At 38.1% G+C, this 23,126-nt stretch overlaps 1 protein-coding gene across 1 annotated transcript in view; it reads right to left on the bottom strand.

Moving 5' to 3' along the window:
* The window catches only part of loxhd1b (lipoxygenase homology PLAT domains 1b), a 35,332-nt gene extending 12,746 nt beyond the window's left edge, over positions 1-22,586 (bottom strand). Inside the window, 32 exon segments of the mRNA XM_085295808.1 lie at positions 295-457; positions 1,237-1,353; positions 1,438-1,619; positions 3,496-3,660; positions 3,757-3,885; positions 3,979-4,083; positions 4,185-4,330; positions 4,492-4,625; positions 7,541-7,692; positions 8,743-9,061; positions 9,176-9,336; positions 10,282-10,474; positions 11,178-11,374; positions 11,453-11,529; positions 11,821-11,981; positions 12,106-12,260; positions 12,359-12,494; positions 12,714-12,800; positions 12,904-13,064; positions 13,740-13,875; positions 13,960-14,100; positions 15,328-15,437; positions 15,756-15,879; positions 17,657-17,805; positions 17,931-18,029; positions 18,169-18,353; positions 18,445-18,525; positions 18,772-18,783; positions 18,952-19,066; positions 20,628-20,866; positions 20,868-20,955; positions 22,499-22,586. Coding sequence (XP_085151934.1) covers positions 295-457; positions 1,237-1,353; positions 1,438-1,619; positions 3,496-3,660; positions 3,757-3,885; positions 3,979-4,083; positions 4,185-4,330; positions 4,492-4,625; positions 7,541-7,692; positions 8,743-9,061; positions 9,176-9,336; positions 10,282-10,474; positions 11,178-11,374; positions 11,453-11,529; positions 11,821-11,981; positions 12,106-12,260; positions 12,359-12,494; positions 12,714-12,800; positions 12,904-13,064; positions 13,740-13,875; positions 13,960-14,100; positions 15,328-15,437; positions 15,756-15,879; positions 17,657-17,805; positions 17,931-18,029; positions 18,169-18,353; positions 18,445-18,525; positions 18,772-18,783; positions 18,952-19,066; positions 20,628-20,866; positions 20,868-20,955; positions 22,499-22,586 — 4,507 coding nt within the window.
* Positions 22,587-23,126: the final 540 nt, after the last annotated feature.

Raw genomic sequence — 23,126 nt, 5'->3', positions numbered from 1 at the left:
GTAACCCCTAAAGAGAGCAGCTGAAAGAAGAAGAATGTCTCAAAATTGGACTTTAAACCGTTCTCCCCACTAACCCTTTCAAAACTGAGTTCAGCTTTGAAAAAGTGCATGCTAGAAGAGCATATTAGGATGCTGAAAAGCAAAATCTACCAAGGCTTATATTGCTCCATGCTAGTTCAACATCTTCACCATGCAACAGCTGAAATACAAATAAGCACCTCTAATGTTTCCTTAGACAGAGCACTTGAAAGCAAGTGTAGTTACATTCCACCGGTGACATAACTTTCAACCTACTTTCCAAAGCATCTTCCACCTCAGTTTCAGTCGTTTTCAGTGTCCCATCCCTGAGGAGTTTCTGTGTGATGATGTCTGAGGGGACAAGCTCCCTCACCGTCTCACCATCATCTTCAGACTTAGCTAGCCAGCGCTCGCAAGGGAATATAGTCGTCTCAGAACCCTGCCATTAAACACACACAACTCTTCAGTCTGGCACCAGCTATGTTTCTCTAGCTGAGACTCAATGAACTGTGTGAGCCAGAAGATGTTAAATTATTAATTTGTTAATAATTTAATGAGGCCACAGACAAGAAATCTCTTAACGATGCACTTACAGTGCATTGCCTAAAGTATTCACTCATCTGCGTTCAAAGGCATATGAACTTGAGTGACATCCCATTCTTAATCCATAGGGTTGAACATGATGTTGCAGCTATAATAGCTTCAACTCTTCTGGGAAGGCTTTCCACAAGGTTTAAGAGTGTTTTTATGAGAATATTTGACTACTCTTCCAGAAGAGCGTTTGTGATGTTGGATGAGAAGGGTGCTGTCAGGACTCTGTACAGGACAATCAAATTCTTTCACACCAGACTCGCTCATCCATGTTTTTATGAACCTTATGTGCCTCGGTATGTGCTCTGTGATTTTATGTGACCTACCACTTTGTGGCTGAGCTGCTGTCATTCCTCAATCGCTTCCACTTAATAATAATAATAATAACAGTAAAAGTTTAATGTGGAATCCTTAGTAGTGCTTGACTTCACAGAGCTCCTGAGAGCAACCCATTGTGTCACAAATGTTTGTAGAAGCAGTGTGCATGCCTAGGTGCTTGATTTTATACACACACCTGTGGCCATGGAAGTAACTGGAACACCTTAGCCATGATTTGGATGAGTGAGTGAATAGTTTTGGCAATATAATGCCGCTATTATGGTGTCATCTCATGTGGCTTTTGCTTACCTTTCCTTTCCTGAGCTGTCGCCTGATCTCCACTCTGTCAAGATGCCATCCAGGATTGGTGCCGCTGTTGTCATGTCCTATCCTGATTTTCTCTATAACATCACCAATGTCCTCCAGCTGTTTAAAGACAACTTATCATTCGCAAACCGGCCGCCACTTTTTGAAAAGCTCTATCAGTGAGTAGCCACACATTACACTTACCTCCACAATAAACATGTCTTCAGCTCCCCTCTCAAAGCACAAGCGTCGCTCTCTCTTGTTGACACACAGGTGCTTCTGCTGAGTGCACACCCCCTTATGGCCATACAAGACTATAAACACGTCAGCATCTGTTCCCGCTCCAAATACATCGGTGGTGTATATCTTTATCTCATAAGGCACAACTGAAAAAAATGGAAAAGCTTTTTTGTTGACAGGTAAGGTGGAAGAACCCTTTTTGAGCCGTACACACACTGGTCCCATCATCGTTTACACTTCGGTTTATCAGGTGTCAGGTACAGCTGACCACTTGTGTTCAGATTTCCTTTCCTTCTTTTTAACCAAGAGTCAGCAAAGAAAACAACTATTTTAAGACTTGTAAAACACAAAAGCTGCATGAAAAAGAGAAAACAAGGTGTTACAATCTTGTTGTGGATGTATTAGACGCACTACAAAAAAATGTCAGTGCGTCAAAGACTGAAACTGCTTTGGCGGTTTCACCATTTATTGATGAGCAAACACTATCATGGTTAACTCATATTGATGACGTAGGAGTGGGTATATTTCAACTTAATATTCAAAAGCTTGCGTTTTGAATTTCAGAGGCCACAAGTAAACGTGTATAATAGTCTTTGTTTCTATCCCACCTTGATTACTTGTCTGTTATTTGGTTTTAGTGCTTCAGAAGTAAGACCCTTGCTCAAAACAGAGCTACCCCTTTTGCTCTTCACTGAAGGACAGTGTGGGTGGGAAACATGCCAGGCTGTCATGGATGAAGGTGGAGGACAGGCTGGCATATAATCTAGTCTTTTATATAAGAAACATTTGCATTTTAGGAAAGGCTATATTAGTATTCACAGCTAACGTTTACAGTTATGACACCAGACGTGCTTTTATGCCTTACAGAAAACATATCAGACTAAACAATCTAACTGTAATAACTGTCCATCATTCTTACTACAAGCATTGATAAGCAATTAAAAGCAAGAAGTTTAGGAAGAAAGTCGTGTAGTATATGTAGTTATTTATCTGTGGAGAGGGATCACAGTTGTGCTAGCTGATAGCATAACTGCTGGCTTAAAATGTGTTTATTGTCACTGATGACATTTTTCTGTTTTAGTGTTAACTTGTTGTTGAAACTCAAAGGAATCATTTGATCTTTTAATACATTTGCTGTCCTAAATAGTTAACATCTAACTGGTAAGATACTGAATGAAAATACAAAGTAATGTGTAGAAATTATATCTATAGATAATTGCTACTATAATATCCTGAAATTGGTTGAACTTTTAGAGCCTGCTTTATAAAAATGCCCTTATATTGAAGGGCATTAAATTATCGTCATTGATTAAATAATAACAGTCTTTGAGCCCGCTTTATAAACTGCAATATTATTTATTTACTTTCTTGTTGTTTGTATAAACTAACTGACATGAATGGATCATAATGCATAAGTTGAGTTTGCATACATATTGATAAAAAACAAACTATACTCTATAAGTCAATATTTCGGGCTGTTGTCTCAAACTTTATCTCAAAATTTGGATTTATTAACTCAAACTAATGAGAAAATAACTTTATCAAGGGGAGGCTGGAGCCTATCCCAGCTGTCATAGGGCGAGAGGCAGGGTACACCCTGAACAGGTCGCCAGTCTAACACACAGACACAGACAACCATTTGCACTCAAATAACTTAAATTCTGAGTAATTTTGTCTAAAGTTTGAGTGAGTAAGTCATAATCTTTTTTTGGAAAATAACCTGAAATTTCGACTTAGCTCTGCCAATCGAAAATGTTTTTTTCAAGGGCAGAAACAAGCCTTCATTGGAGGAATGATAATAAAAAGACAGGACACCACTGCAGCTTTATAACATTCATTACAGGTTGGAGTTAAGCACCATTCTTCAGGCAGACTGCTTTAAAATACATTTTACTGCTAATGCTTCCGCTCTTTTATCAGAGTGAAATTTTGCATAAAGCACTTTTAGAGGACGATTTCTCAATAAGCCTACTCTACGTTTACTAATGGATTTGAGTGCTTATATCACTGCTGTTCACTCACATGGTGTGTAGAATTCAGTCTGTAAGTCAGCAGGATAGAGATCCCTCACAGTTGCACCATCATCCTCCCCTTTATCCAGCCAACGGCCACATGGGAAGCGCATCCTCTGACCCTGTGAAGGGGCATCAATGTCGATCCAGTCCAAGAACCAACCAGATGAACCCCCTGATTCAGAAAAAAAAAGTTTATTTTTTTTGTACAGTGCAGTGCTTATGTATATGACTGCTTTGTTTGTTTTTGGACAGTACGTTCTTTCCCCACCTGAGTTGTCGTGCCCGATTCGAACTTTTACCAGGTCGCCCAGATCCACGGCCTCCACAGTGAACTCATTGATCATCCCCTGTTCAAACTTATTCTTGTAGTTTTTACAAGCCTTTAGATTGATGATCCCTGTGGGTGACATGCAGATTTTTTTAAAATTCTGATATTTAGCCAGTAACAGGGATGCCACCATAATGCAGGGATGATGCTGAATTATCGCACCTGTGTCATCATTTTCACCAAAGAGGATGGCGAAGACGTTGGAATCAGTTCCAGCATACTTCTTTTCTCCAGTTTTTATCTTAAGAGTATATGTAGTAGACATAGCTGCAGGATAAATTTATCATATAAGTACATGAAACTTGTCATATTGGTCTTCCACTAATCTTATCCCACTGAGGCGTAAACAAGCTTTGAAGCTTCATTACATTTCTGCTCCAGGCCCAGAGTACCACTCGTGCCCTCATCATCATCATCCTTCCTCATGAAGGCCTCATCCACGGGAACCAGCTCTCTCGCTATCTGCCCGTCGTCTTCATCAACTGCAAGCCAGCGGTTACAAGGGAAGTAGTATCTACAGAAGAAACACCTCTGTTCAACACTCCAAGATATAATCTTGTTAATTTACTCTCCTAATCACACAAAATCTTTAATCGTTGTTTGCTGTAGGATTTTTCTGGAATCCAGCTGAATAACTAAGCAAAACCCACATGGCTGTATGTTTGTGGCACCTACGTTGTATCCTCTTTTGTGTCCACTATTTCAACACGATCCAGGTACCAAGAGGAGTAAGACTCAGAGTTGTCATGACGGATTCGTAGCTTCTTCAAAGGGCCCAAATCAACGGCTGTCACGATGAAAACATCCTCCTGCAAAATGCAGCAACTAGATGTTTTACAAATCACTTTTAATTTAACTGTTTTTATTTGATAGTCCAAAGTGATACCAGAGCAGAAATGAATCGGGACTCACAAGAGTGTTAACTGATAGAAGAGAAGTTGGTTTGAAACAGTACTGAAATATATGAAAGCTTTGAAACTTTACAAGGGAAAGACAGAAAAGGCACAAATATATGAAAATGGAATGCAATCCATCCAGAGTTGCTACAGTATATCTGACCACATCACAAATATATTATTAGAAGAAGCATGTAAGCAAAAACAAGGTAATATGAAAACTCCCTGTTTCTGCGATGCTGTGTAAAATGTAGAGAAGAACAAAATGCAAAATCCCATATTTACCTAAAAATAAGTCAAAGACAACTTAAAAAAAACTTTAGTTGAATTTGATATGTATATTATAATGTTCCCAAAGTCTTGAAAGTGTCACAGGCTGGGTCTCTGACCCAGCGCTCTGAGTTCATGTTTGTATTTGTCTCATTTTGTTATGTGATTTAGTTTGTGTTATTTCCTATCTGCCTTTAGTTTAGGCAGTTATTGTTCCTGGGTTTTCTATGTTTTGGGGTTTTGTATTTATTCATCACATATTAGGTCTGTTAAGTTGTGTTGTCATGTTTTAGTTTTAGTATTTCCTGTTTTATTCTGACAATGTCATGTGTTCTTTGTTTATTGTATTTAGCTTTCCTCTCCTGGTCCTGTCATTAGGTTTATGTCTGTCAGCTGTTTCCCCCATGTGTCTCCACCTCCCCTGATCACCTCATGTATGTATTTAAGCCCTTTGTTTTCTGCATGCCATTGTCAGGTCGTCTGCTCATCCATGTCTCATCTCCAGGTACCCATGTCAGTTCACTATGGTTAAGGTTTTTCATGTTTTGTTATTAGTTCACCCAGTTTAGGTTATTGTTTAGTTTTCACCGATGCCCTATTATTTTGTACCCTCGTTGCTAACCTCAATAAACGGCTTGTTTTGTTAATCCACACCACGTTTTGGTCTGCGTTTGAGTCCTCCTCTGCAACACATACGGTCTGCCCCAGTCAGACCGTGACAGAAAGTAGGCAGGGTAGTTCAACAAACAGACTCTTTTACTTTTGTTTTTACAATTGAGTCATGTTGTTCACGTCACAGAGGTACCTATATGTGGTTTGACATTGTCCTGAGAAATCATCATCTGTATGGCTGCATATGATTTGGAATCATCTGGTGGGATTCATATGTTTCTCCATAACTTGTATGTACTCTTCAGCCTTAACAGTGCCTACCATGTGCAAGTTACTCATGCTTTTAGAATGCACACTAATATTAAGTCATACAGTTCCTCACATTTTTAGAGAGGAGGAAGTGATGGGCATGTTTTCCATCATTTTTATCATTTTTAATTAAATACACTAAGTGATTTGCAAGTCAATTCATTTTTTTCACCTTTCCTATTATGTTAAAAAAGGAGAAGACGGCTGGTCATACTCCACAGAAAACAGTTAAATGAATATGTGAGCTGCAGTTAAATTTCTTCATGGTAATGTGACAAAGATGGCACCATTCGTTTGTTCCCTTCTCCCTTCCACTTGCCACTCCTGGATTTATTTCTGTCTTCCCGAATCATCTGAAAACAGTTGATGTTAGTGACGGGATCTTGAATTATTCTTGAAGATGTGTTTCTGTGACACTCAGTATAATACACACATGAAGGGCCCCTCATTTCTCACAAAAGCTGTTAGCCTCTCTGTGGTCCAGCCATCTCACAGGCATGACAGTGTCTGTTTTCTGGGCCTGTTTGTTTTCCCTTGTAGCTTCCTTCTACTTCCACATCCCCTGCTTGTTATCCTCTGATTTCTGCAGGGATGTCTGTTGTTGTTATTCCGGTCGTCATGCAACTGCAGCACGTTTAATAAAAATGGTAATAAGGGGTCGAGAAAACAGAGCAGGTCTCCCAAGCAACATGTCCGGTGATGGCATAGCTCAAGAAAAAAAAGGTACTAGCAATAAACGAAACAAACCAAGTGTGACAAGAAAAAGTAAAAGAAAGCAAAAAAGGAAGGAAGAAAAGGACAGAGAGAAAGAGAGGTGGGGTTGTTGAGGAAATATTCAGTTTATTTCACTGTTAAGGCACTCACTCATGAGTAAAATATAGTATTTTTTTTTTTTTACATTGTATCACATAAAAGTATTTATTTATTTATTTATTTATTTTTTAAAAAAGAAGAACAATTCCTTTACAGAACTGAGGGTGACACTGTTTATTCAGGAGCTTTAATTGGTCATAAATAAACTCTCTTTCTTAAATTTTGTTATTATATATATGCCTCTTAAAGTATCTTTAATGAAAAAAACGATTTTAAACAGAACTAAACAGAGAAAAGGTGTAGATGTCTGTCAGCCACAGACCAAACATTCCCACTCACCGAATGGACTTTTTACTTGTGTCTTAGAAACAGACCCATTTTCCACTGAAGTGAGCTCTATGTTCTTACAGGGCCAGCTGTGATAATTAATTAACAGGTGTGGATAAAGTATGGAGTAAAAGTAGGACGGGTTCAATGACGCAGAGGACTCCTGTGAGTCCAAGCCGGCTTGCCTGCAGGAGTGTTTGTAACCCTACCAGAATATGCTCCCACCCACACCTCAGTGGAAGACTCATGTTGCGCGAACATGGTTGAATCTTTGACTAACTGCTGGTTAATTTTCAGCATGACACATTTTTGAACAAATGTATAAAGGTGTTCAGCTGTGATGAAAGCTACTAAGATATTTTTTTTAAGAATATCAATTCGTAGAACTTGCCACAATAGAGCATAATCACAAATATAATCAAGCGACATCTTTAAATCTAAATCATCATTTTTATAATCATACAAATTTAGAAGTGATTGTGTATTTCCTTTATTACCTGCCCTCCCTCAAATTTATTGATGTTGTCAGAATTCTTCAGGCAGCGCTCTCCAGTGTCTCCGTTCTCTCCATAAATATTAATGTAGACATTGGCGTCGGTCCCGGCTCCCATCATGTCACCAGTGAAGACACACACTTCGTAGGTGTTGACTGTCAGACAAAACAAGGGTTCAATTACTAACACCTTGTTAACCTGTCATACATGCCCTCCAAGTAAATGTGTGAACCAATTATGGCTAAAACACAACACTGAAGACACAATGAAGATGTCGTAAATAAAAATACATTTCAGTTCTTTATTGCTTATTAGCTGTAGCTAATTGAAATTTCTTAAATGACTAAAAATGGGATAAGGTGGTACTGGGAAGTCTTGTTCAAAAAGATAAATGCAGACAGGTGGGTGCTCACTGGAAAACTGATAGAAAATACATCTGCTTTAAGCCTATGTCTTAAATTAATTAACTATGTGAGGAGAAGGGATGCATATGGGAAGAAGAGGTGCTCTTTGAATAAAACAGACCTTTTCTTCTCTCTAACTTTAAAGACATGATGTTAAATCTTTTAGTTTTGGTTGACTTAATAATATTATTACGTGCAATGTAATCATGAATTTCATCCAGCACTGGTATGCTTCCTTTGCTCTGAATGCATTATTCATGTGAAAAGGCATTTGAATTCAGTGCAGATGGTAGATTACCTCCATGACTAGATTTCCACATAGGGAGGTAACTAAGGATTGCACACAGTCAGTGAGACTGCAAAAAGTCATTAATAATATAAAAAAAATTATAATGAAAATCTCACGCATTGAAACTTTAATATGCTCCAAACTCAGAGAAGTGTTTAAAGAACATATGCAATTTCTAAAAATGCATTTTATGCTGTTGCATTTTTGATATAATTTAAAGAGAGGGTTCATGGACCAGCGAACAAAGCTGTGTTTGCCTGACTCTATCCGTGCATGAATAGCAGCTCCATTTTGTTGCAGGTGGTATATTTGAAAGAGTGATTTTGGTGCATTTTTATTGTGGAGTATGCACGGAGTAAAGGGTTTTGTTTTGTACTATGTTGCAAATCCATGGCCACTGAACTACCGGGAATTACTATTATGATGATTATTACTATCACATATATCATCATCATCATGAACTGTGTTAAATAAAACAGTTAAAACTTTCATTTAGCTTGTTCATTTAGTACCTTCCATCTCTTCTGCATCTTCAGGCAGCAGCTCCACCACCAGCTCGCCGTCCTCCTCTCCCCCAGCCAACCAGCGTGAACAGGGAAAATGATATGTCAGCACCACTTCTTGCATCTCCTCGCCACCCTCCTCATCCTCATCTTCCTCTTTCTTCTTTTTCTTCTTCTTTTTCTTGTCCTCCTTTTTCTTCTCCTTGGGCACCAAGGCCATGATGAGATGTTTCACGTCCACTGTCTCCAGGAACCAGCCAGATCCAATGCCGGCGCCATTGTGACCGATGCGTATCTTAAAGATCTTTCCGACATCTTTGGCCTCTATCTGTCAAACAATTGAAAAGTTTTGATTCAACATTTGGACACTTAATTCTGCATTCACGTTAAATTGTTGCAATAGAGTTGGAGTTTTGGAAATCATAAAATCCAGATTTGAAACCTTAAATATTTCGGTGGTATTCCGTTCAAAGTTGTTGGATCTGCTTTCCAGTGTGATAACCTCCGTCTTCCCCTTGTCCCCGTAGATTTGGATGAAGACTACAGCATTTGTGCCAGCAAACACCACATCTCCGGTCACGACTGTTATCTCATAGTTTATTACTAGAAAATGTAGATCGATGAATGTGAAAGTGAACAGAAGTATTTTTCATGCAGCAATGGTGTTAACACATACACATATACTTAACTCATATTTAAAACGCCTTACATAATAATTCAGTTCAGTGTAATTGTTTTTAAATAGTGGAAATTCACAATAACTTTTATCTCAAGGTACTTTATATTGCAGGCCCCAAACCCTACAGTCTAAAAAATATTTTAGACTGTAGGGTTTGCTCACTGGTGCAGGAGGTTTGCTCACTGGTGCATCTTTATTTATAAGGCCCTGCTTGGACAAATGCCCACCTACATTTGCGATCTGCTCACACGGAGAAGTACTGTTTCTTACAGCCTGCGTTCAAGCGATCTTTTATTGCTCAATGTTCCATTTGCCAGAACTGAACTGGGAAAGAGGGCTTTTACTTATGCTGCCCCTTTCACATGGAACATGATGCAAAAAGACTGGAAGATAGCAGATCTTATTTCATTAAATGCTTTTAAGTCCAGATTGAGAGAGCCAGAGAAAAATGTTTTTAAAATGTAATTGTTATTTATAATATGTATGTAACTTTGTAATTTCAACGTGTTGTCGCCTCTTGGCCAGGACTCCCTTGCAAAAGAGGTTTTTAATCTCAATGGGACTTTTCCTGGTTAAATAAAGGTTAATAATAATAATAATTTTAAAATAACCCAACAAAGAGACAACCCCCTATGAGCTTGCACTTGGTGATGGTGGGAAGGAAAAACTCCCTTTGAACAGGAAGAAACTTCCAGTAGAACCAGCCTCAGGGAGGGGCAGCTATTTGCTGGGACTGGTTGAAAGAAAAGACTCCATTATTAACCTTGGTAGGTGAAGGTGACTCCCTATTTGACTTTTGACTTACTCACTCATTTAAATACTGTTTATTAGTGTTTTTCTTCCTGTGTTGCCTACAATGTGTTGCCTACATTGTTCTACATCCAGGATCTCGCTTGGGTAGAGCTCCACCGTTGTTTTGCCATCGGCCTCATCTTCGTCCAGCCAGCGGTGGCTGGGGAACATGTAATTCTTTCCATGGACTGGAACCAAAATTTGAACACTGTCCAAGAACCAGCCCGCACGCATGCCTTTGTTAGTGTGGCCAATCAACAGACGGTTGATCTGGAAGAATAAATAAATGACACCAATTACATTTTAGACGTTTCACGCAGAAATTCTGAAAGTTCACAGGAAAAAACAAAACAATAGAATCTGTGTTATGTGTTTTTTCCATTTTACTTTAGCAAATATCCTCTCATATTTGGAGCAAATTGAATAAAAAATCATAATAATACTGACAATTATTGTTGCTAAGCCACTGTCCACAAACAGACACTACAAACATTGTTTCTATGATGTGTTTGTAACAGTAACTAAGCAACAGTAATTAGCAGTAAGGGTACAAATGCATTTAGACTACAGTTAAGATCTTTTTTTATTAGAATACGGATAGTATTATCCTATAATAAAATAGAATGAATCACAAAAGGCTATGTGTCTTTCATAAGTGAGAATAGGTCTTTAGTAAAGCTTTTCATAATACTGCAGTAGTGTGTAAAAGTCTCCAGCCACCTCTTATTTATAATCTTTATAATTTGCAAGGAAATTTGGAAAATAGGTGCAGAGATTTATTGAAAAATGTGCAAACCTACATGAAAATATGTGCTTAAAACACAGTCTGTACAATTGAAACAAGGGAATCACCTTTTGGTGCATAAAAAATTACAAAAAAAAGTCAATTTTCATGGAAACAAAATATAAAGAATTGAAGGGGAAGACTTATGCATAGTACTTTACATTGGCATCAACATCAAATGACAAAAACCTGTCCAATGTCAAAGGTTTCCACTGTGAAGATGTCAACGCGGCCTGTTTCAAAGTAGTTCCCCAGGTCGTTGGCAGAGACCACCAGCATCATCTTACCGGTGTCACCTTTCTCTCCATAGAGCTTCACAAACACATCAGAGTCAGAGCTACCTCCGGGGATGTCACCTGTCTTCACAGCGATGTGATAGTTGGTATCTGACACACACAGAGAACAAATATAAGCATGACAATAAAATTCAAACGTTACTGAAATGTCAGATTCCTTTAACTTACTGTAAAGACGCTGTCCTTCTGCAAACGGAACTAATTCTCTGACAATCTGTCCATCATCCTCGTTGCGGGCCAGCCATCTGCATGCCACATTCAGTAAACAAACTATTATCTCATCCATCACACACACACACACAGTTTAACAACTATTATGTATATACAAAACATGTTTTTAGGAACATGTAATCATCCAATCATTCATTCATGTGCCAGCACTGCAGCAAATAAAATCTTCAGGATCAGGATCTTTAGTTTATGTGCACATCAAAATAAAGAAATGAGGCAGGCTGTCTTTAAAGATGTGTTCCTAACAAAGTGACTAGTTAGTGTCGATTTTATTTCCCCGCAACAACTGTGACTGATGAGAGCACCTGTTACAGGGGAACTCCACGGCATTTGCCTCAGCTTGTCCTTCCTCTCTTACAATCACTTTGTCAAGAAACCAGGCAGAGCCTCCACCTTTGCCATCATGTCCAATTCTCACCCTGCGGATCTGCCCAATGGCCACCGCCTCAATTAGAAACTCATCCAACTAGAAAAACACACAATAAGATTGGATGAAGATCAGTCATGTGACTTTTAAATGAAAAAACAAAACGAAGTGAAGCTTTCTTCGTGAGCTCTATGTTTAACAGTGCAGTGCTAAATATACATACACTTCCTTTCTCAAACTTGTTGACGTTGTTTTTGCAGTTGATCAGGTCCCTATCTCCGGTGTCCCCTTGGTCTCCAATTAGATTTAGAAAAACAGATGCATCTGTGCCGCTACCACCGACCGTCCCCGTGCAGACAGTTACTCTGTATTTAATCACTGCAGAGCACAATAACATAATTCATCGTCACTTACATTCTTCTTCTTGTTTAGCTAATAAGATTTGGATTGTTCATGGTGAATGTGGATATACACACAGGGCAGAGGCTCAGCAATAAGCTCTCCGGTGGCGGGAAGCTCTCTCACAACCTCATTATCATCTTCATTACTATCCAGCCACCGCTCACAAGGAAATGTATACTTCTCCTTCGTTAATGTTTTCATTAATGTTGCCTGAATGAATAAAGATGATATTGATTTTTGATTGTATCAGTTGGAGCTGAGGATGCTGATTTCTTTATATTAGCACCATTCTTGTGTTTGCTAGGCTAGAATGTCTAAAAACTGGCTGTTTGAGATTTTAGGATTTTTATGAAATCACTAGCAGAAATAGGTATGGAAATGTCACAGCTGAGATAATTTATCCGATTACTAGATTTGAGAAATTCTCACCTTGCTTAGATGCCATCCTCCAAAAGGATTCCTCTTTTCATGCCAGATACGGAGTTTGGTCAGTTTTCCCAAATCAGAAAGTTCAACCTGTGATTTTAAGTCAAGGTAAAAGTAGTTTATTACTGTGTGCAGCCTCAATATCTGATGTGCTGATACTAATGTGCGTAGCACTGAATTGTAGGATACTTACCATAAATCTGTCAACTTGTCCTTGTTCAAAATTGTCTGTTTTGTTGTCCAGCCTGATCTCGTCTGACTTGCCCTTTTCTCCGTACACCTGGAATGAGATATCAGCATCGGTTCCTGCGCTGGGCAGGTCCGACGTCCAGATCCACAGCGACCAGGGATGCTCTGAGGAAAAGTGAACTCAAATCATCATCTTAAATTAGGACTGCCATAGCTTTTCATACCTCAGAAACTAATGGTGTCCCACTTTCATCATCATAATTTGTTTGTCACTGTGACTAAGAGCTCATCCATTCTCCCTGATTGCTTTGGCAGAGTGAAATAAAGTATGCTTTACACATTTGAGGGCAGTAGGAACACGAAGTCTCTGGAAGGATTTTTTGACAAGAGCTTAAAGATGTCAGGGGAGCAGCAGAAAATGCATTTTTGCTCCTTAAAAATCTTCTCAGGACGGAAACTACCATTTTGAGGTGATTGCAGCAGACAGCTCCCAACTGTGATTTTTTGTGATTGTGAATGGGCATGAAGCCGGGCAGTGAAGGAATGCCCACTTTACAAATTTATCTCGAAATAATAAACTTCTGCTGTTTATGTTTGTCAACCAGAAGAAAACTAAGATAATACATAACAAATGCAATCAGCGGTTACATGTCTTCAAAATAGATATTGGACTTAATTTCACTGGCAATTTCACACAAAGCAGAATAAAGACAGGCTGCCTACTGCGTCAGTATGCAAATTTGTGTTAGTTCATTTACTGAGTGGTTCAGGAAATAAACGTGGAAATGACAGCATTAGCTGCCACCGCTGACTAGCCGTAATTACTGACATTCAGCTCACTTTTCTGTCTCTTCTGCCTGAGTGAGACCATCTCGTAGAGCTCTCGCTCTATCAGCCCATCTCCCTCCTTTTCATCCAGCCATTTACTGCATGGGAAAGTCTGCTCTATTCCGGTGAATGGGCAGTAAACCACAACCTGCAAAGAACGCAAGTTCTGTTAAACTATTTAATTGAAAATGAACACATTTTAATGCATTTAAGGGTGCTTGTGGAAATGTACCTTCTCGCAGTACCACCCAGTACTAAGCCCTCTGTTGTCGTGTCCAATGGTGACTCTGCTCAGGGGACTGAGGAGTGCAGCAAGCTCGACATTAAAGATGTCTGTTAAGTCCCGTTCAAACTTTCCTCCTTCCAAAAAGACCTTGATTAAGCACAACAGGGAAAAGTTTAAGTCTGGTTTGTCCACAAAGAAAGGAAGAAATACTCCTATATATTTGTTTAATATGTGCATTGACGGACTAATCCTGGTCAAAAATGACTCCATGATTCCTCACAAGGTTCCTGGAGGCCAAGGTAATGTCATCCAGAGTTGGTATCTGGTTAGATACCATATTTCCAAGATTTAAATAAATATACATAAAATGGTCACACTGATTACACAAAAAGTACATTTATTACAAAAATACATAAAAATGAAAGTGATGAACTTTTAACATTAAGAGGCAACCTTGGTAAACTGGCAAACGTGACCAAAAAAAGTTCTTTAAATCCTACAATGCCAAAGAATTTATAGAATAAATAAAATGTGCTGCCTGGGAGGAAAAAGGGGTTTGCTCTCTGTATGGCTGTGGCAGCTATAGAGAGTAAAATCAACCATAGTGGATTCATCTGTAATTAATTCGTGCTTAGGTGGGGATGGTTTGAGTGACAAAAGAAGAGTGAAAGCGGTGAGGCAGCACCTCAGCTAATTGGAGCCACTTGACTGGACCAGTCTCTCAACTCAAGTCTTCAAAATGATCCCTCTTTTATATCTACTTTAGATTCAGGTAGTCGCAAAAAAATGGGACTAAATCAGAATAAAAAGTGCCCTGCATTAGACCAGAAAATCATTGAGTTAAAGAAAAACACCTGCAGAGACCCACTGAAGTTAAGGCCACTTTTAACAACTCTGTTTTCAAATGAATCAAGTTTAAGGCAAAAGTTTAATAAGGAAGATCTGCATTGACTCATCTGCCTAGATTCTTGGGTGTTTGGGCTGCTAGTCAATTCTGTCAAACTCAGTTCTGTCATCATCACTCTGGTCCAATTATATTCTTGCCCGCCTTCTGCGAGTCAGTCGGCCTCTGTTCTGTGCTTTAAACCTCAGCGCTCTTATGTCATTCTGTTTTTCAGACTCCACCTTCAATTCATCCTGGCCCGACAGAGATCCTTATCAAGTCTCCACAGGTCCTGTCCTACTTCCTACCACAGTTGGACTCTGCTCTGAGATCTGGCTTCATTGGTGTCTAATTGCCAAAAACTTTATTTATTTCAATAAATCATGCTCAGTTCCTTAAAATGATCTCTCCTCCTGGCAATGAAAATAATGATTCCTGCTACACTTATTAGTAAAATGCTTTCTGTCCTGTGTCTTGTATTTCCTCTTTACCTTCCCACTGTTCTTCAAGCCTTTCGTGCCGTGCATCACAATGTGGATTTTGGAGTTGGTCCCGGCACCCCGGATGTTTCCTGTCACAATCTGGACATTGTACACAATACCTGATGGATACAGTTACATGTTAGCTTATCACAGGTAGTGCCAGTGGGTCGCCATGGTTCACAGCACCCGTACTCCCAAGGATATGAGCAGGACCAGATAACCCAGATCTAAACAATAGTAGTCTGATCCAAGAAGTAATGCTTACACAGCTTTCTGGCAGGGTTAGTCTGCAGTTATTCATTAATAGTTAATAATTAATTAAAACTGAGGGAAACTATTTTGTAAGACAGCTCCGAATTGTCAACTATCCTTGAAGCTGCCATCGTGTAAACCAGTTGAATTTTCTCAGGCTTAAAAACCAATTTTCCAAATTTCACCTGTGGGCTGACTCCCTCCAACCAAAACATCCCTCTGGATCTTCCCATCATCCTCATCGATGGCAAACCAGCGGCTGATGGGGAATTCATACACTAGTTTGTTTCCAAGATCATCTACTATCACCTGTAGAAAAAAACTGCAATATTCAGTACAACTGGTCACACCAGAAACTACAAATATCAAAAAACCTAAATAAAATGAGATAGTGGTGCTTCATCTTCTCATGTGCTTGCTCGGTACAGGTCACATTAGTGCAATGCTATGATCAGTCTTACAGAGAAAGTTGCAGTAGAAGGATGAAATGAGGCAGAGCAGTCCGAGTTTCAAATTACAGTTTCTTAATTAAAGGCTGGAAAGCTGACTGAGCACATTTGTCTGCTGCTGAGGTGAAACATGCAAGATTGTCATTCAGTATCCACTTAGTGGCTGTTCCTTTCCTAGAGTGCTGAATATGATGTTGACTGTTTTATTCAAATGTGTTTTGCATGCGCAGGTTTCCTTTTTAGCATCCATTTTGTCTTTATGCTCTAGGCAAGAACTTAATCTAGGAGGACTGGACTGCTCTTTTTATGGCACCAGTGTTTTTGTTGTGTGTGCAACTTGCACCGCAATCCTTAGACATGTGTTTTTATATGATATATATATAGATATTTGTATCAGCTTTACGTATTTCTTCCCCTAAGCTTTAGGGGATTAGTCTTGGTTAGTCTTGGGGGCATGGTGCACAATTAGTATTACTTCACCTGTATTCTCACTAGCTATTCCTCCCTTTTATGTTGTAGACTAAAAATCATTATTAGCTTTTATTAAGTAAGCATGCTCATATGTATCAGCGTATATTTGTCATTTGTCAATATATTGGTAATATAACAGCTGATAAATGTACATTTATGAAGCAAAGAAGAATACCACAAACACAACAACCAGCTAATCTGACCAGAATTGAACTTGAACTTTTTGGAACAATAAAAAAAAAAGATGACTTTTAACTGCACTGTCATATTATTTTAGTAAGGACTCATAATTAACTTCACATAACAAATGTTATGGAAATATGTTTGTGTTTCATGTGTCTTAAAATGTTTTTGATAAAATAGATAAATCACCAAATATCGGTATCGGTCTTAAAACATCCGCAGTTATTTTATATGTGCTCGCTATCTTAGATTTGATTATGAATGTATTTTTGATATTTTCTGATAAACTGTAATAAAATGTCCATTTTTTTATTTAACACTATACAATAAGTATATTGCTTATAGAGGTTTCAGTAGCAATGACAAAAACAAAGCTAGCCTCAAATAAATGCTCAGAATCTTTTAGTCCAGAATTTATCTCAGTGTAATAAGTAATTTAGTGGCTGCACAAAACACATTTGAAATGCAAATAGAATATGACTCAGTAACATTGCCACTACTGATCTTTGGTGTCAGCCTGTGCTGCAGTAACCAACAAATCTACCGACTCGTCTGTCTGTTTGCTGTAAGGCAATCTCTTAATGGGGCATGGTGTCCCTTTACACAGCAGGTAGAATGAAGACATGCGTGTTTCGCGTGTCTGTTTGAATGAACTCATCTCTCACTGTATGTGTTGGAGGTGCAGGGACGCTGGTCTCGGATGAGACGGCCGACAGGAAACAAGAAGATCGCATGTCTTAAGTACGACTGCAGAAGCAGGGCAGCGGCACAGCAAGACTCTTTTGTTTCAAGATAATGTACAGTAAAATCCTTAATGTATTATATAACAAATGAAAGTCATTTTTCATTAACAATGCAAACTGACAAAGGGGCATATCTTTTGACCATTAGAATCATGTCAACATCATTTTATTTTACAGACTCATAGGGGAACAGTCTTGTAAACAATACCTGTCCTGTCTGTTTATGTGCCTGTTTCTTACCTTCTCCACAAACCATCCTGCTGAGGAGCCTTTGTTATTATGTCCAATGGTGATCTTTCTAATTTTGCCCAAGTTCGGTGCCTCGATGGTGAATTTGTCCTCTGTGCCCTTTTCAAAGTTATTTTTGTCGTTGTCAAGTCGCCTCTCCCCTAAAATAGAATCAATGAATAAATAAATAAATTATAGCAAACATATTATAGTTTCATTTATTCATTATAGTTTCATTAAAGTGCTTCTTTCAAACTTAAGTGACCAGATATGCTGCACGTGTTACCTGTATCTCCAAACTCCCCAAAGATGTTAATAAAGACATCTGCATCTGTGCCACTTCCTTTTACATCTGCAGTGAAAACACTCACAACAAATTTATTATCTGGAAAATTAAGAAAAAGTACAAAAAAGTCACAATTTTTGCAGAGTTTAAAGACAAACCTGATATATAAACTTCTTAAAAGCATGTCAGCTGCTAATGCCAACCAGATACTTAGAGGGTTTTATCTATGCATACATACATTTGGGTATGTCCATGGGGTCTATGCTGCCCAGCAGGTCTCTGATGTAAAGGCCATCTCCCTCTACCTTACTGAGCCAGTTATTACAAGCAAAATAGAACCTCAGATGAGGTCGAATCACATCCGTTACCACGACTCTGTCCAAGAACCAGCTGGGATTAAGGCCAGTGTTGTCATGCTCAATCCTGGAGAAACAGAAACATGTGGATAAATTACATGTTCCTGGTCAAAAAAAAATGGTTAAGGGTGTTAAAAAATATCTCATGTCTAACAAACCGTATCTTTTTCAAGGATCCAACATTGTGAGTTCTAATTCTGAACACATCTGTTTTGGCCCTTTCGAATGCTGTGCAACTCCTGAAATACCAAAAAAGGTTAAAATTCAGAAGTCACCTGAACGTCATCCTCTTTTGACACATCATACTATTCACTAAAAAATAAATACAAACTAATCAGAAGTAAAAATGTAAATCTAGGAGAATAATTACCAAAGTCATGCAAACTTTGAAAAAATCATGCAGTAAATGGTGCCACCAATAACCACAGCACAATCTGATGGCTAAGCTGTCACAGCAATTTTTTAACACAACAATAAATACATACTTCTTTTCTGTGCTGTGAAAGAGGAGGAAAGACATCGTTTTAGTTCATATAGAAAATAAATACTGAAATGACATAGGGTTTATTTTGAACTGGAGGCTCTTAGAGTAATCACTCTTTGCTGTTTATACGCTTGCAGACAAGCTTACATCTAAACTCCACTAATCTTTAAAGGTGACTTACTTGCTAGCCAGGTGGACTTTGGGTGTGATGCCATAATCTCCAAAAAGAGTAATAAACACATTGGCATCAGTGCCTGCTCCTCTCTCATCACCAGTGATGGCAACCACCTCGTACACTACAGGGTTCAAAAAGAAGAGAACAATAAAACCAAGTAAAGTGTGAAGATGCATTAAGGTATTGTGGTAAACATAAATACATACATACTAGGTGACAGTGTGCATTTGTGTTTTAGTACTTCTGGCCTTCTGAAACTTATCGTAAGCTTAATTTATTCAAACCCACACAGATGTTCCCAGTTATGTTTTCAGATAAGACAATAGGTTGCCAAATTTAATGCACTAATTCAAAAGTTTCTCACAGATACTTTGAAGCTTAAATATTTTATATAGGATAGTCACTGTATCCAATTAGATGATTATGAAGCAATAAGTATTGCTTTGAACTGGTCAAAAAGAAATATCATACTGGGCAAGTAAGCCAAGAATAATACTAGTGGCCACATGTCTGACCGTTTGCTATGAATTGTTAAGATGTGTCCTTTTTTTTGGACTATATGAGGCATGGAGTTATCCACTGTGACACACTATCCAAGATAAAACATACAAATCTTATGATTATTGCTTATTTTTCTCTCAAAATTGTCCATCATTTTGGTTGGTTATCATTGGAACCAGGTATAATGAAGATCTATTCAAGTGATGTGTTTATCTGATGAAGTTGAAGGTGTTTTAAATCTAGATTTCCATTTCTTATGTTTACTAATAGAATTGTTGGGGAGGGCTTGAGCTAATCCTTAGACAAAAAGGGGTACGGAACGAGCAGGTTACTCTACGTTCTCACATCCACACCTTCAGCCAGTTCAGGATCACCAATTAACCCAACAAGCATGTCTTTGAACTGTGGGAGGAAACAGGAGCACCCAGAGGACAGGCACAACTAAGAGCTGCTATCATGACATGTAACTGGTTAACCTGAGTTTTACTTAGATTATGAAAAAATATTTAATGATGAAACAACACACAAGTCGAATACATGACAAGATTTAAGCTTAATTGTTCTTCAAATGACTTTTGATTCCACTCCACTACATCTAAATTAAATTGCTAAAACGAAACAAATCTCAAATATATATCTTTATATTTCTTACTTCTTGAAACAATAAGAATTATTTATATAATTAAATACTTTAAAGATAAACCTAAAATCCATCCATCCATTTTCTTTCACTTCTTTTGCTTGAATGTGAGTGTGAATAGCCGTCTAAACACTCAAATAAAGTGCTAACATTTAAAGTTTACAATATCGTGGTGCATTTCATTGTGTTTCTTTGTTTTTGTAAGATGATGTTTCTTTTTGTTAAGTTCAGTGTGACTTTGCTTTGGGTTGTTGTGGACTGGGATGGACGTGAAACCACCCCACGTAAAGATTAACGACATTATGTTCACTACGCCACTATGTCCATCCGCCTCATGAACATTAAACTAAGGCAGCGACACTGCTAGAGACAGTGAGACTCCTGAAACTGCAAAGATCCACCTGTCCTCTGGGTGTCGAATAACTTTCCTGAAGCAGAACTGACATTATATTGTCCTTGATTCTCCTGAATATACATATTTTACACCTGCTGCTCCCTCATCTTGAATTCTGCATTTTACAAGAGATGAAAAAAAGTTTACCTTTCTTTTTGTGATACTCATCCTCGTAGTTCTCCACTTTTTCCGGCTCGTAGGTACGAAGCTCTTTCTCATAGATTTCAACATAATTTTCAATCTTCTTCTTCTTGCCTTTTGTCTTCTTGGTGTCTTCATCACTGTCTCCCTTTACTGAACCTTTCTTCTTCTTGTCTTTCTTTTTCTTTTTCCCTTCCTCTTCTTCAGGGTCCTCCTCTTTCTTGGATTTTTTGTCCTTTGATCCCATCTTTGACTGAAGACTTCTTCTTTGTGGTTTCAATCACATCAGGAAACTTTTCTCCTCTTGTGCTACCCTTGGTTCTGCTGTCATTAACTTCATTATTGTTGCTGAATACTCTTTTGTCTTCTTAACCTGATTTTCCTTTTTTTTTCTAGATGCTCCTCATATCAGACCCTGATTAGTCAGAATTACATCCTGCTTCATCCTTGTCCTTCTTCTTCTTCAGTCTCCTTTGACTCACTCATCTACTCATCTGGTGAAAAACCTGTTAGGTTTCCTCCACTGCTCTCTGACTTCTTTTTTCTTTTTTGTAGACATCTTAATTTATTTAATACCTTGTAACCGTAGCCAATTCCTGTGGCTGAAACTTGATTAAACTGACCCGTGACAGCACAGGAATGACCCACTGCTAGGACAAGTCTGACTCAGAGTTTACACAGTTTCTTAGTAGGTGGCTGGGGATTATCCTCTTTATTCATGACCTCATGAGAAATGATGAAGTAACCTGAGCAGAGCATAGGGCAGGTTCCCTCCCAGAATGGAGACCTGCTAGAAAAGTCCCTACAGATCAACGGCAGCAAGTAAATAAATGAAATGACTGATACATGTTAAATATGCGTCAGGTCACTAACCCTGTGAGTATTACATGACTGGTATTATATTACAGCCTGTTATTAAAATATAAACAACATTTTATGGTTATGTGTTATTCAACAGTAAAACAGATGTTGACTGTTTCGCATGTGCAGGTTTCTTTTTTAGCATCCAGATTCTGTTTTCTCTTTATGCTCTAAAACAGTAAAACAAAATATGAACAGAGTATTTTTAATTAATTTTTTTAATTAATTTTTAATTAAGGATTTTTTGTTCTATTATATTATCAACTAACTGCTGAACATTACACAAATTATTGAGTTTGTTAGACAATCATAATTTTTTGTACAAACCTTAAAATAACAGGCTTAATCAGTTGTTTTTAGCTAATGTTGGTTTCTCTAATATGTGCAAGTTATTGATATATTTGACATGCAAACATCCTAAACATCAAACATCCTAAACTTTTAAATATCCTGCCAAATTCGGACTTCATATAATCGAGTGGAAAGTAATTCTTTCTCTCTAAAGTGTAATGTATTAGAAGTAACATGTAGTAATAGAAACGTCCTAAGCTAATGTAGGCCATTTAAAAAAAAAAAAAGTTTTAAATTGATATTAAAAACAGATACTGCAATGGGAAAAAAACTGTTTTGTACGTGTAGTTCTAATTGCAACCAGCAGAGGGAGATATTTACGTTTGGATCAGCGTTCAAAGTGTGCTTTTTGTGTTTGCACCCACTCAGCAGAGGATGACCATTGCTTTTGTCATCCAGACTGACTTATCAAAAGGAGCTTATCCCAGCTGGTTTTAATAAATGAAGTTAAAATCACAATGTGCTTCAAACTGCTTGTAATAAGTAAAACAATATCTGTAATGAAAATTTAGTTTTAAACAAACTGGAAAAAGAATCTGTTCACTGCAACATAAGCAGTTAAAAAAAAAAAGCTTCATCCTGTATTCATTTTCTGTCTGGGCAAATGTTTTTTCTCCATTTTCAGCAATGTTTCCTTTGGCTGTACAGCAGACATATTCCCTTACACGATGGGCTCAGCCACAATGAAAGCTCTTCCTCTTCCATGTCCTCATCTTCCTCCTTCTGTTTCCCCCCGCCTTCTTCCCCCAACATCTCATTCTCTTGATGCAGTTCTGATTCTTTTCAAAATAGTTAAACTCACTCGAAGTACCTAAATGTTAATGTTTGCATCTGTGAAACAGGCACATTAGCGTTTCATTGCAGCAGTTACGTTGTAACTTACGATCACAGCCTTATTTAAATGGTTTCACATTCTGTGATTTGGGCCACTGAACATGTCTAATTTTACAGCTAATGTTCAATTTGCTCACCTAATTTTCCTCATTAGTTGATGACTATGCAATCACAGCTTACACACACAAAAAATAACAGTTAAACTGTTTCTGCAGATGTATGTTGTCACTTCAGTGGCTAGACTATAACATTAGTTTGTTGAGACAGCTGTTTATTGACTGAATAAACACCAGTAAAATAAACAAAATGCATGTTAAAAGAGAAGAGAGATAATTGAGACCCACTCCCTCACTGTGTAGTCTCTCAGTTGGAAAGCTGTTGGGTAAGGAGGCTGTTTATAAGATCCATATCAGTGAAGGATCCAGGAAAAGGAGTTCACGATGACAGTCCTGACAACCT

Source organism: Mchenga conophoros, linkage group LG12, assembly GCF_057382185.1.
Source record: "Mchenga conophoros isolate Kocher_MC1m ecotype Shallow Benthic linkage group LG12, M_conophoros_male_GT1.1, whole genome shotgun sequence".
Classification (NCBI taxonomy): domain Eukaryota; kingdom Metazoa; phylum Chordata; class Actinopteri; order Cichliformes; family Cichlidae; genus Mchenga; species Mchenga conophoros.
Note: the sequence above shows the minus strand (reverse complement) of the source record. Positions and strands in the feature narration are given on the sequence as shown.